General features: G+C 43.0%; 1 protein-coding gene across 1 annotated transcript in view; it reads left to right on the top strand.

Annotated features, from left to right (window-relative positions):
- The window catches only part of EPHX2 (epoxide hydrolase 2), a 96,813-nt gene that overhangs the window by 74,421 nt on the left and 9,774 nt on the right, over positions 1-12,618 (top strand). Inside the window, exons 15-16 of the mRNA XM_070734897.1 lie at positions 3,846-3,948; positions 6,649-6,718. Coding sequence (XP_070590998.1) covers positions 3,846-3,948; positions 6,649-6,718 — 173 coding nt within the window. The remainder of the gene's footprint in view (positions 1-3,845; positions 3,949-6,648; positions 6,719-12,618) is intronic.

Raw genomic sequence — 12,618 nt, 5'->3', positions numbered from 1 at the left:
CCTAAGAGGTCAGTAAGGGGCGAGTACAAGTGCACTAAAGTGCCTTCTGTCCCCTGTCCTATTGCTCTCCTATATCTCCTATACCTTTCTTCTATTCCTATATCTCTTCTTCTATTCTTTCATTGATATGTTCTATTACTATATCTTCTTTTTTATTCTTTCTTAGATATATTTTACTATGAGTATCTCCTCTATAACCTTCATCATGTATTTTACTATGTGTATATAGATATATACCCACTAAAACCCTCATTGTGTATTGGACAAAATAAATAAATAAATAAAATAAATAAATAAAAATCACAGTTGGCAGTGACCTCCGTACAGGGGTAGGAATTTTCCCTACCGGTTCTGTGGGTGTGGCTTGGTGGGTGTGGCAGGGGAAGAATACTGCAAAATCTCCATTCCCTCCCCATTCTGAGACTAGCCAGAGGCGGTGCTTGCCAATTTTCCAAACTACTCAAAATTTTTGCTACCGGTTCTCCCGAACATGTCAGAACCTGTTGAATTTCACCCCTGTTCTAGGTGCTGCAATCAAACCTTTGGGGGGGGGGGGGGACACAGTTGTGCCTTCTTATTTAAAGAGTATTACTTTGCTGATGCTGTCTCAGAAAGTCTAATAATCCAGTTTTTTACTCTGAATTGGAGTGTTTCATGCATTGAAATAGGTAGCAAGGCAGCCTGAGCCAGTGCTAGGAGAGGGCGCCAGCATTTTGGCTTCTGCCCTTTGCAGGGAAGCCTAAGAGTCGGGGTGGCACAGTGGTTAAAGTGCCGCATCTGCAGGCTACTTCAGCTAACTGCTAGCTGTAGTTCAGCAGTTCAAATCTCACCATTGGCTCAAGGTTGATTCAGCCTTCCATGCTTCTGAAATGGGTAAAATGAGAACCTAGATTGGTGGGGGCAATACAGACAAAAGAGACAAACAAACAAACAAATGGTGTCTACATTGCTGGGGGCAATATGCTTACTCTCTGTAAACCACTTAGGACTGTCAAAGCACTATGAAGCAGTATATACCGTATTTTTCGCTCTATAAGACGCACCTGCTGATAAGACGCACCTAGATTTTAGAGGAGGAAAATAGAAAAAAAATATTTTGAGCCAAAAAGTAGGCTAAAATATTTATTACAATAACACTGCCCTAGGGGAATTGGGAAAATATACAAACAAGCAACAACAAATAAATAGCTCTAAATATTTTAGAATCCAAAGAAAGGAGAAGGCTGCATTCTCCTCGAAGAGCGTTAGCTTTACGGGCTAATCTCCCAAATACGTCGTGGGAGGGGGAAGAAGAGGCATAATAGGTGGGGGGCTGGGCTGCTGGTGACCGAAGCCTGGATACTCTCTCGTTCAGGCTCTGCTTGGCTGCGGTGGCCAAGCTTGGGAAGCGGGAAAGCCAAGAGCGCCCAGCCATGAGGAGGGCGGGAAGGGAAAGTTAATAAGGTTACCCAAAACAACTGAAGTGAGAACGGCAGCAGCTGTTGTCGCTTCCCCTTGGCTGCCGCATCTCTCCGCCGACCGGCTGCGAGCGACTGGCTGGGTTTTGGGTCTTCGAGACCTCCCCGCCTCTGCCGCATTCGGAGCCCGAGAGGGGGAAAGAGAAGAATGGAGAGAGAGCCGCGCGCCGGAGGCGGACGCCGCTGCCGCCTCAACAGCAGCCACGGGAGGGGAGTCGCTGGAGCTGCCCCCGGACTTTTCACCAAGGCCAATGCCGCCAGTCCACATGCCCGCCTCTCCCCGCGGCGGCGGCAGCAGCAGTAGTGCTGCCCATTTTTTTGAGGGGAAAAGACGTCGGCTGAGGGGTGCCCGGTGCTTCCCAGCGAGGAGGAGGAGGAGCTGGGCTCCGGAGGGGCGCACGGGGAAGGGCTTGAGCCGCCGCCTTTTCCTTTCCTGCTGCGTCGGTGGCTTCCCTCGCAAAAGGGTGCACCCGGTGCCGGCTGTTTGCCCCGCGGCTCTCTCGCCTCAGCGAGGGATAAGCAGCACGCGAGGCTGCGGCGAGAAACAACAGCAGCAGGAAAGGAGAAGGCGGCGGCTCAAGCCCTTCCCCGTGCGCCCCTCCGGAGCCCAGCTCCTCCTCCTCCTCGCCGGGAAGCACTGGGCACTCCTCAGCCGACATCTTTTCCCCTCAAAAAAATGAGGCTTTCCGCCTTACGCCCTGCCTGATCCCACACTTTCCACCCGCAAAGATCAGCCTAGAGGCTTCGCCCTTCCCGCCCGCTCCCCCGGGAAAGAAAAAACAGCCTGGCTCCCTTTTCCCTGGCCCTTACCTTCACAGCTCAGGCAGCGCTGGACTCCCCGCAGGGGAGTTCTACTGTATATCGCCGCCCCCCCCCCCCTCTGCTCCAACGCCTCCCCCTCCCTCCCTGCCTGCATCTTCGCTCCATAAGATGAGGCTGATTTTTCATCCTACTTTGGGAGGAAAAAAACTGTGTCTTATGGAGCGAAAAATACGGTAAGTCTAAATGCTATTGCTATTTTTTGATTTGATTTGATTTGATTTGATTTGATTTGATTTGATTTGATTTGATTTGATTTGATTTGATTTGATTTGATTTTTATGCCGCCCTTCTCCTTAGACTCAGGGCGGCTTACAACATGTTAGCAATAGCACTTTTTTTAACAGAGCCAGGCTATTGCCCCCACAATCCGGGTCCTCATTTTACCCACCTCGGAAGGATGGAAGGCTGAGTCAACCTTGAGCCGGTGATGAGATTTGAACCGCTGACCTTCAGATCTACAAGTCAGCTTCAGTGGCCTGCAGTACAGCACTCTACCTGCTGCGCCTCCCCGACTCATTTATCTCCTCTAAGGAGCCAAGCGCATTGGACAGCTCAGCCTGGAAGGCTTTGTGCCTTTAAATCGGTGCTAGATAGTCTTAAAACGATTCAGGAAGAGAGAAAAAATGTTGATACTAAGCATGAAGTTTAAACAAGTGAAGGAGTTTATTCTAAAATAATTTCCTAGCTCACATTTAAGGTCTCATAGTGTCAGAAAAATTCCCCAGACCAAGAGAATAAAAGCCAAAAGTCTTTATTAACAACATGATATAAAAGATAGAAACATATAGCAAACATAACATAACATAAAACACGTTTTCCGGCATGATCATACAGGATCATACAGGGACCTGGAGAAGTCACGGGAAGAGTACCCATGTACCTCTATGTACCCAACTACAAGGATAATCTTATACAGTAGTTCCCCTAGATACGAGTATAATTGGTTCCAGAAGGGAGCGTGTATGTCGAGCAACTCTTATCTGGAACAAATGGCTTTAGACTTTGTTTTTCCCCTCCGAGATAACCAAAAGCAAGGATTCTTGCACCACCTAGTGGACGCTCGGCTTGTATCCTGAATTTGAGCTCGGGTCTGGAACAGAAATTTCTCTCCCCTCGTGGCTCGTATCTTGAAATACTCGCATGTGGAGCAGCTCGTATCTAGAGGTACTACTGTATAGGTTTTTTTATGTCTTGTTTACACCCCTCCTTCCTGTCCATTATTTGTCCATATATGGGGTTGTCTTGCTTCCAATTTCATCATAGTTCCTCGGAACTCTCTTGATTAATCCATCAAGTTGTTATTTCCCTTTATAAATGTTTCTTGGCCTGGAAAATAGGATTTCTTCATCCCTGATACAGGATGTATACATGTTTTTCTCTTCTTTTGCATTTCCTGGCAAGGCCCGCGGTCCAAAGTTCAGAAGTTCAATACTGTAATAAGAGTATGTTTTATATCTATCTAGGCCTTATATGCCTAGATTCCATAGATAATTCTTACACATAGTTTACATCTGAGGCAGCGATACTGCAATACTTCTCATTTCAAATTTTTTTTCTGTGATGCAGGGGGGCTGTTAGTGGGACTTCCTGATGACCCGCCTCCAAGTTCTCTTCTTCCAGAGCCAGTCCTCCAGTACTATGTACAACAATATAAAAAATCTGGATTCAGGTAATTTCATTATTTATTGATTAGATTTATAGGTTGCCCTTCGCCAAATGGATTCAGGGCGGCTTGTAAGGATTAAATACACAATAACAAAATGCAATTATAAAATATACTAGAAGACCCCAACAATAAACATTCATTCTTCGTACATTCATAGCAGCTGGGTGGAGCACAGTATAGCGCTCAACGGCCCCAAGCCTGTCGGCAGAACCATGTTCTAAGGGCCTTTCAAAAGACCATGAGGGTGGGAGGGGACCCATATGAATCTCCAGGTAAAGTTGATTGTATACAACTGGAGCCCCCACAGAGAAGGCCTTTCCCCGCAGCCCCGCCAGGTGACATTGCTTGGCTGTGGGCTCTTATCAGCTGTAATGAGATGTAATGTAATGTAAGTTTGGGTGTGTTCGTTTTGTTTTTATTGGTGTGCTAAATTATTTTTATTCGTGTGCTCAAGTATTATTGGTGTGCTCTATTATTATTATTATTATTATTATTATTATTATTATTAACACTGAAGCAATGATTTGCCAGTTTCATTGCTAGTAACAATGAACGGTGAATGAATGGTGGTGGCCACTAGAATATATATGAATATATATGTAAGATAGTCTTGCTTGTATAGACAGCGTTCTGTTGGATATTCTCTGAGAACAAGCCATGGGGATTGGTAAATCATCGTTCTCAAAAGAAGGAGTCTATGATTTACAACTGTTGAGCTGTGGAGAAGAGAGAGAAGCGATAGAGGTATAAAAAAAAGATCAGGAACTCAAACGTTCTCATAAGAACTGCAGAAAAAACAATTGCTGCCAACCTGCCTTCCATTGAGGACCTGTATACTGCACGAGTCAAAAAGAGGGTGGGGAAAATATTTACTGACCGCTCGCATCCTGGACATAAACTGTTTCAACTCCTACACTCAAAATGTCGCTACAGAGCACTGCACACCAAGACAACTAGACACAAGAACAGTTTTTTTTCCCGAGCACCATCACTCTGCTATGGAGAGAGGCGGCATACAAATCTAAATAATAATAATAATAATAATAATAATAATAATAATAATAATAATAATAATAATAATAATAAACAAATAATTTCCTCAACACTGTCAGACTTTTTACTAAATCTGCACTTCTATTCTACTAGTTTTTCTCATCATTCCTTTCACCCTTTTCCTCCCACTTAGGACTGTATGGCTGTAACTTGTTGCTTGTATCCTAAGATTTTTATTAATATTGATTGTTTCTTCATTGCTTATTCGACCCCTATGACAATCATTAAGTGTTGTACCAGATGATTCTTGACAAATGTATCTTTTTCTTTTATGTACGCTGAGAGCATCTGCACCAAGACAAATTCCTTGTGTGCCCAATCACACTTGGCCAATAAAATTCTATTCTATTCTATTCTATAACATTATTTTCAATCAGTGTCTTTTAAATTTCAGTGGCAGCTGGTTTTCATCTACACAAGGGATAAATAAACTGATTGTATGTGCAAAATGCTACCTTGTTTAAATGTACCTTCAGTTCTCCTTCTTCTTGTATTTTTGCTCCTGCCTTTTTTTTTGGTCTTCTCTGCCTATCACTTCCTTGAAGCAGGAAGCCGACCCAAGCAGGTGTTTTTAATGCAGTGCAGAATTTTGCGTTCTGTTGGGAGATGAGAGGAGAGCTAGGAAATGACAGGCAGCAGCTGCCAGAAAAGTTTCCTTTGCTCCCAGTGTCAGCCAAGAGGAGAAAAAGAAAAAAGAAAATCCCAAATGTGTCCCTCCTTTATTACTGATCATAGAAACATAGAAACATAGAAGAGTGACGGCAGAAAAAGACCTCATGGTCCATCTAGTCTGCCCTTATACTATTTCCTGTATTTTATCTTACAATGGATATATGTTCATCCCAGGCATGTTTAAATTCAGTCACTGTGGATTTACCAACCACGTCTGCTGGAAGTTTGTTCCAAGCATCTACTACTCTTTCAGTAAAATAATATTTTCTCACGTTGCTTTTGATCTTTCCCCCAACTAACTTCAGATTGTGTCCCCTTGTTCTTGTGTTCACTTTCTTATTAAAAACACTTCCCCCCTGAACCCTATTTAACCCTTTAACATATTTAAATGTTTCGATCATGTCCCCCCTTTTCCTTCTGTCCTCCAGACTATACAGACTGAGTTCATTAAGTCTTTCCTGATACGTTTTATGCTTAAGACCTTCCACCATTCTTGTAGCCCGTCTTTGGATCCGTTCAATTTTGTCAATATCTTTTTGTAGGTGAGGTCTCCAGAACTGAACACAGTATTCCAAATGTGGTCTCACCAGCGCTCTATATAAGGGGATCACAATCTCCCTCTTCCTGCTTGTTATACCTCTAGCTATGCAGCCAAGCATCCTACTTGCTTTTCCTACCGCCCGACCACACTGCTCACCCATTTTGAGACTGTCAGAAATCACTACCCCTCTCATGAGTGAGATGGCAGGAAATTGCCTTAGCTATACATCTGGGGTCCCCAAACTTGACAACTTTAAGACTTGTGGACTCCCAAAATTCTGGAGTTGAAATCCACAAGTTTTAAAGTCGCCAAGTTTGAAGACCTCTGCTATACATGCTTGCATCGGGAGGATTCTGTATTTGGCATAGATGCTTGAAGTTTGGTGGTGGCCCAGAAAAATGTATGCTAAGTCCTGCTTCTTTTTCCTCCTCTTTCAGGGGTCCACTGAACTGGTACCGAAACATGGAAAGAAACTGGTCTTGGGGTGTGTCTGCCCAGGGCAGAAAGGTGAGGGTGTATTTATTTTTATTTTATTTTTATTTTGTTCGATTTTTTTAATGCCGCCCTTTTCCTTAGACTCTATTGCTATTGCTATCCATTCATTCATTCATTCATTCATTTGATTTTTATGCCGCCCTTCTCCTTAGACTCAGGGCGGCTTACAACATGTTAGCAATAGCACTTTTTAACAGAGCCAGCATATTGCCCCCGCAATCTGGATCCTCATTTTACCCATCTCGGAAGGATGGAAGGCTGAGTCCACCTTGAGCCGGTGATGAGATTTGAACTGCTGACCTACAGATCTACAGTCAGCTTTAGTGGCCTGCAGTACTGCACTCTACCTGCTGCGCCACCTCGGCTCAGGGTTGAAAGCAGGGGTAAGTTCCACTTACCCTCACCACTGGTTTGCATTGCGACATTTTGCACACGCCGACCTCTTGTTCGAATTTACTTCCGCATATACTCAGAAGGTGGTTTCAGCCCAAAACACAGCTGAGAAGCTGCTCAGCTGTGCTTCGGGCAAAGGAATAAAAGCCGGTATTAACCAGTGGCGGGCAGGAGGACTTCTTTCAAAGCAGAAAACAAGGAGAATCCATCCATACACTGGAGAAATTGCCAAAAATTCCAAAAAAGGATGGCAGTATGCACAGACTGGCACAGACCAAACTGGATCCATGATACCATCTTCACATCACTAGCGGGTCACTAACGGGTTGGGTGATATGATCCAAACCCACCCTGGTTGAAGGGAGTATTAAGCAGACTTGGGCTTTCAGGAAGGGAATTCCCATAATGGTTCTTTTTGGGGGTTTTGCATTGCACAGAGCTCAGAAACTTCCCATAAAAACCTTGTACCTCTGAAATAGATCCCATCATGGCCAACATTGACTGATGTTGAGTAGAGTCAGATATGGTTAATACATGGAAGAGGGACCTCCAGGAAATCCCAAGGCAATACTATAGACTGGGAAGTAGAAAGAAAAATCAGAAGGTGGTAATGGCACATCAGTTGCATATTATTGCTAAGAAAGTTAAAAATCTGCCTCAATTCAAGAGATACATTGACCTTCCCTGAAGGATCATAAGTTAAAGGCTCCTGCCAGAAATGAGGAAGGCTGAAATGAAATATTGATCTGGCATCCCACACTGTTTTATTTTTGTTGTTGTTTTCACACACAAATAGTGCCCCAAATGTGTAGACATCAGTACATATTTCTTTGATTTATTTTGGGAAAATATTTGTTCATTCCAATCAAGGTTTTTTTTTTCTTTCAATGCATGCTGTAGGCAATGCATTCTTTTCCACTGTGGTATAGAGTAGCTCTTAGACTTAATTTAATTTCATGTATCAATATTTAATAACTTTTGATTTAGTCTCCTTGCCTGCCTGTAGAAAGATTCTAAGAATCTTGAAATAATTTTGATGGGTTCTTTACATGTTTCTTTCCCAAACTTTTCGAAGTCAAACTTGAATCAAGTCGCCCAACAATCTTCTTGTGAACTGAAAAATTTATTTATTTGTTTGTTTGTTTGTTTGTTTGTTTGTTTGTTTGTTTGTTTGTTTGTTTGTTTGTTTATTAGATTTGTATGCCGCTCCTCTCCATAGACTCTGGGCGGCTGACAACAATAATAAGACAATATAAACAAATCTAATATTTAAGTTTAAGTTAAATTAAGAAACCCTAATTTGAGAAACCAATCATACATACAGACACACCAAGCATAAATTTTATAAGCCTAGGGGGAAGGGAATATCTCAGTTCCCCCATGTCTGACGACAGAGGTGAGTTTTAAGGAGCTTACGAAAGGCAAGGAGGGTGGGGGCAACTCTGATCTCTGGGGGGAGTTGGTTCCAGAGGGTTGGGGCCACCACAGAGAAGGCTCTTCCCCTGGGTCCCGCCAGACGGCATTGTTTAGTCGACGGGACCCAGAGAAGGCCAACTCTGTGGGACCTAACTGGTCGCTGGGATTCGTGCGGCAGAAGGCGGTCCTGGAGATATTCTGGTCCGATGCCATGAAGGGCTTTATAGGTCATAGCCAACACTTTGAATTGTGACCGGAAACCGATCGGCAACCAATGCAGACTGCGGAGTGTTGGTGTGACATGGGCATATTTAGGAAAGCCCATGATAGCTCTCGCTGCTGCAATAGTAATCCAATAGCAATAGCATTTAGATTTACATACCACTTCACATAACTTTACAGCCCTCTCTAAGCAGTTTACAGAGTCAGCATATTGCCCCTAACAATCTGGATCTTCATTTTACCCACCTCAGAAGGGTGGACGACTGAGACAGCGTTGAGCCGGGTGAAATTAAAACTGCCAAATTGCCGGTAGTTGGCAGAAGCCACCTGCAGTACTGCATTCTAACCACTGCACCACCGTGGCTCAAATCGCAGTTGTCCTGTTCTTCATCCAACCCTGAATTGCATTGTCTATACTATTATTGTTTTTCTGATGTTAAGCAATTAAAAGCATGTATCTGTTTCCCATAAAACATTTCAAAGCTGTTATAGACTGTTTTAGCAATTTCACTCTAAACTGTACATCAATCAAGATTAAAAGCTCATGTCTTTTCCTGGAAAGTCCCACATTCAATTTAATCAGATGCTATTATTTGGACACTATCTTTACTCTGGATCATATTTTCCCTTTGAATCCAGCTTTGGTTGAAAAAGCCAATGCAAAAATATAAAATGGAAAGGAAAAAAAATAAAACAAAATAAATTGAATGAAAGCTGCCTTTACCAATTGCACAGCTTAATCACCAGGAATGTGTGGATTCTGTAAAATTACTATTAAGTTGTAAAAACAGTGTAGGTTCTCTACCTAGCAAAGCCTTAATCATCTCATCAGCATCCCTCTTTGTCAAGTACAAGATTAAGCTATTGTTTGGAATGACAAGAAGCTGTCATGAGGATGAGCTGAGCTTGCTTTGCGCCCGTGCCTTCTGGCAAAAACATTCTTCATTCATACAAGAGTTACAGTATTGGATTCCTACAGGGATAGGAAATCATTTTGAATTAGTGGGTGTAGTCAAAATGCTGACAGCATGATGGGGAAGTGATTGCCACGGCTTGCCTAGTCACAAAATGGTGCTACATTGAGGCGGGATGAGTCAAAATATGTTCATTCCCGTGAAGCGAAATTAGGAAAGGGGCTATCTGACTCTACACTCCAAGACCAGGGAAGTCTTAATACCACTCTAATACGCCCTGGTCCGACCACACCTGGAGTACTGTATTCAGTTCTGGTCGCCACACTTCAAAAGAGACATTGAAACTGTGGAGAAGGTGCAAAAAAGAGCAACCAAGATGATTAAGGGACTGGAAACCAAGACTTACGAAGACAGACTGAGGGAACTGCGCATGGATAGCCTAGAGAAAAGGAGGGCCAGAGCAGACATGATAGCAGTCTTCAAGTATACGAGGGGATGTCACAGAGAGGAGGGGATCACTTTATTCTCCAGGACACCAGAGGGCCGGACGAGGAACAACGGCTGGAAGCTGACCAAGGAGACATTCAACATGGAGATAAGGAGGAACTTCCTGACGGTCAGAGCGATCAACCAATGGAACAACCTACCAGTGGACGTTGTGAACTCCAACACTCTGGACATTTTTAAGAGAAGATTGAACTGCCACTTGACTGGTGTGCTATAGGGTTCCTGCTTGAGCAGGGGGTTGAACTTGATGGCCTTCATGGTCCCTTTCAACTCTAGCAATCAATCAATCAATAATTAATTAATAAATAAATAAATAAAATTAAAATCATTAAAAATTAAAATAAATAAATAATGATCTCTAGCACCTCATCTTGCTTTTTACCTTTTATTGGAAATAGTAGGCATATTTTCAGACAGAGCCCTAGGTAGGGTGACACATAATTTTGCTGATCTTTGGATTACTGACTCATTAAAGCAGCGTTTACTTTTTTAGACATAACTCAGCCAGAAAAAAAATGGGGGTGTTTGAAGGAAATAGCTGAGAGGTGCAGTGCTCGCGTGAGATCCAGACTGCTTCTGGATCTCCAAAGGCTGGGTGTCAAACTCAAGGCTTGCAGGCCGCAGCCGGCCCGTGGGGTGGTTAGATGTGGCCCACAGGGCTGACCTGGAAGCAGCGAGGGCCCACGATGCCTCTGCCACCAAACATGGAGCTTAGGAGCCGACCTTAGCTGGCAGGACACATGGGCCGCCACAAGCGCCTCCAATACAGGTGACATCAAGCTGGCCATGCCTATCCTAGCCCTTGAGCTCAAACACAACCCCGATGTGGCTCCCAATGAAATCAAGATTGTGAACATCAAGTTTGTGAACATCAAACAACCCTTAGCTGTTCCGGTTTATGTATGCTTTGTTTGAGTTGTATGATAGTTTTTATAAGGGTTTTTAAAATTATTTTAAATATTGGATTTGTATACTATGTATTGCTTGTTGTAAGCCACTCCAAATCCCCGGAGAGTGGCGGCATACAAATCTAATAAATATTTATTTATTTATTTATTTATTAGATTTGTATGCCGCCCCTTTCCGTGGATTCGGGGTGGCTCACAACACAATAAAACAATTCATGACAAATCTAATAATATACAATTTAAAATTTAAAATAGTTTAAAAAACCCATTTTTAAGCAGACATACCTACAAACATACCATACATAAATTATATAGGCCCGGGGGAGATATCTCAATTCCCCCATGCCTGACGGCAGAGGTGGGTTTGGAGGAGTTTACGAAAGGCAAGGAGGGTAGGGGCAGTTCTAATCTCTGGGGGGAGCTGGTTCCAGAGAGTCGGGGCCGCCACAGTTAAGGCTCTTCCCCTGGGGCCCGCCAACCGACATTTTTTAGTTGACGGGACCCGGAGAAGGCCAACTCTGTGGGACCTAATCGGTCGCTGGGATTCGTGCAGCAGAAGGCGGTCTCGGAGATATTCTGGTCCGATGCCATGAAGGGCTTTATAGGTCATAACCAACACTTTGAATTGTGACCGGAAATTGATCGGCAACCAATGCAGACTGCGGAGTGTTGGTGTAACATTATTGTTGTTGTTGTTGTTATTATTATTATTTATTATTATTATTATTTATTATTACTATTATTATTATTATTATTATTATTATTATTATTATTATTAATTGATATCCATGCTCTATAGCAGGGGTTTCCAACTTGGCAACTTTAAAACCTGAGGACTTCAACTCCCAGAATTCCTCAGCCAGGTTTGGGAGTTGAAGTCCACAAGTCTTAAATTTGCCAAGGATGGAGGCCCCTGCTCTATAGCCTTCTACTGTTGCCTTGTTTTTCCAGATTTTCCACCCTCAAGCTTTTAACAAACATCTCTGGCCCTGCTGATCAGATGCAGTATATTAATCTTATATCTGACAAAAATGGGATGCAAGTCCAATGAAGTTTATCCTTCAGTACCATTTTAGTGTTTTAAAGGGCCCCATGATTCCTAGAGTACCGTTGAGGGAAGAGGGCAAAGCAAGAGCCAATATTAAGAAAAGGGTCAGATAAAAGAAAGCTAAGTCTAGGGCAAAAATGGAAAGCAAGAAAGTGTCTCAGAATGGATCATTCTCAAGAATATAAGGGAAGAACAAGAGAAGTGCACGCAGGCTTGCAATATTCTATTACTACAGCTGTAGAATACAAGAAGGGTTAACCTACACTTTAGTTTCTTGGTCTGGTCTACCTTGAAGGGCTGACACCTAAACTGTAATCATAGCTATTTGGAGGAAATTTGTATTGGAACCATAAATCTTCATTTCTAGATCTTTATGAACAACTTTACAATTGTTTACAACTGTACAATTTCTTTACCATTTCTTCAAATTTGAATTTGCTTGTTGCTTCAGCTTCTGCTGTGTGCATCTCTGAGCAAGTTCCTAATTTTCATCAATAGATTAAT

Source organism: Erythrolamprus reginae, chromosome 1, assembly GCF_031021105.1.
Source record: "Erythrolamprus reginae isolate rEryReg1 chromosome 1, rEryReg1.hap1, whole genome shotgun sequence".
Lineage (NCBI taxonomy): Eukaryota > Metazoa > Chordata > Lepidosauria > Squamata > Dipsadidae > Erythrolamprus > Erythrolamprus reginae.
Note: the sequence above shows the minus strand (reverse complement) of the source record. Positions and strands in the feature narration are given on the sequence as shown.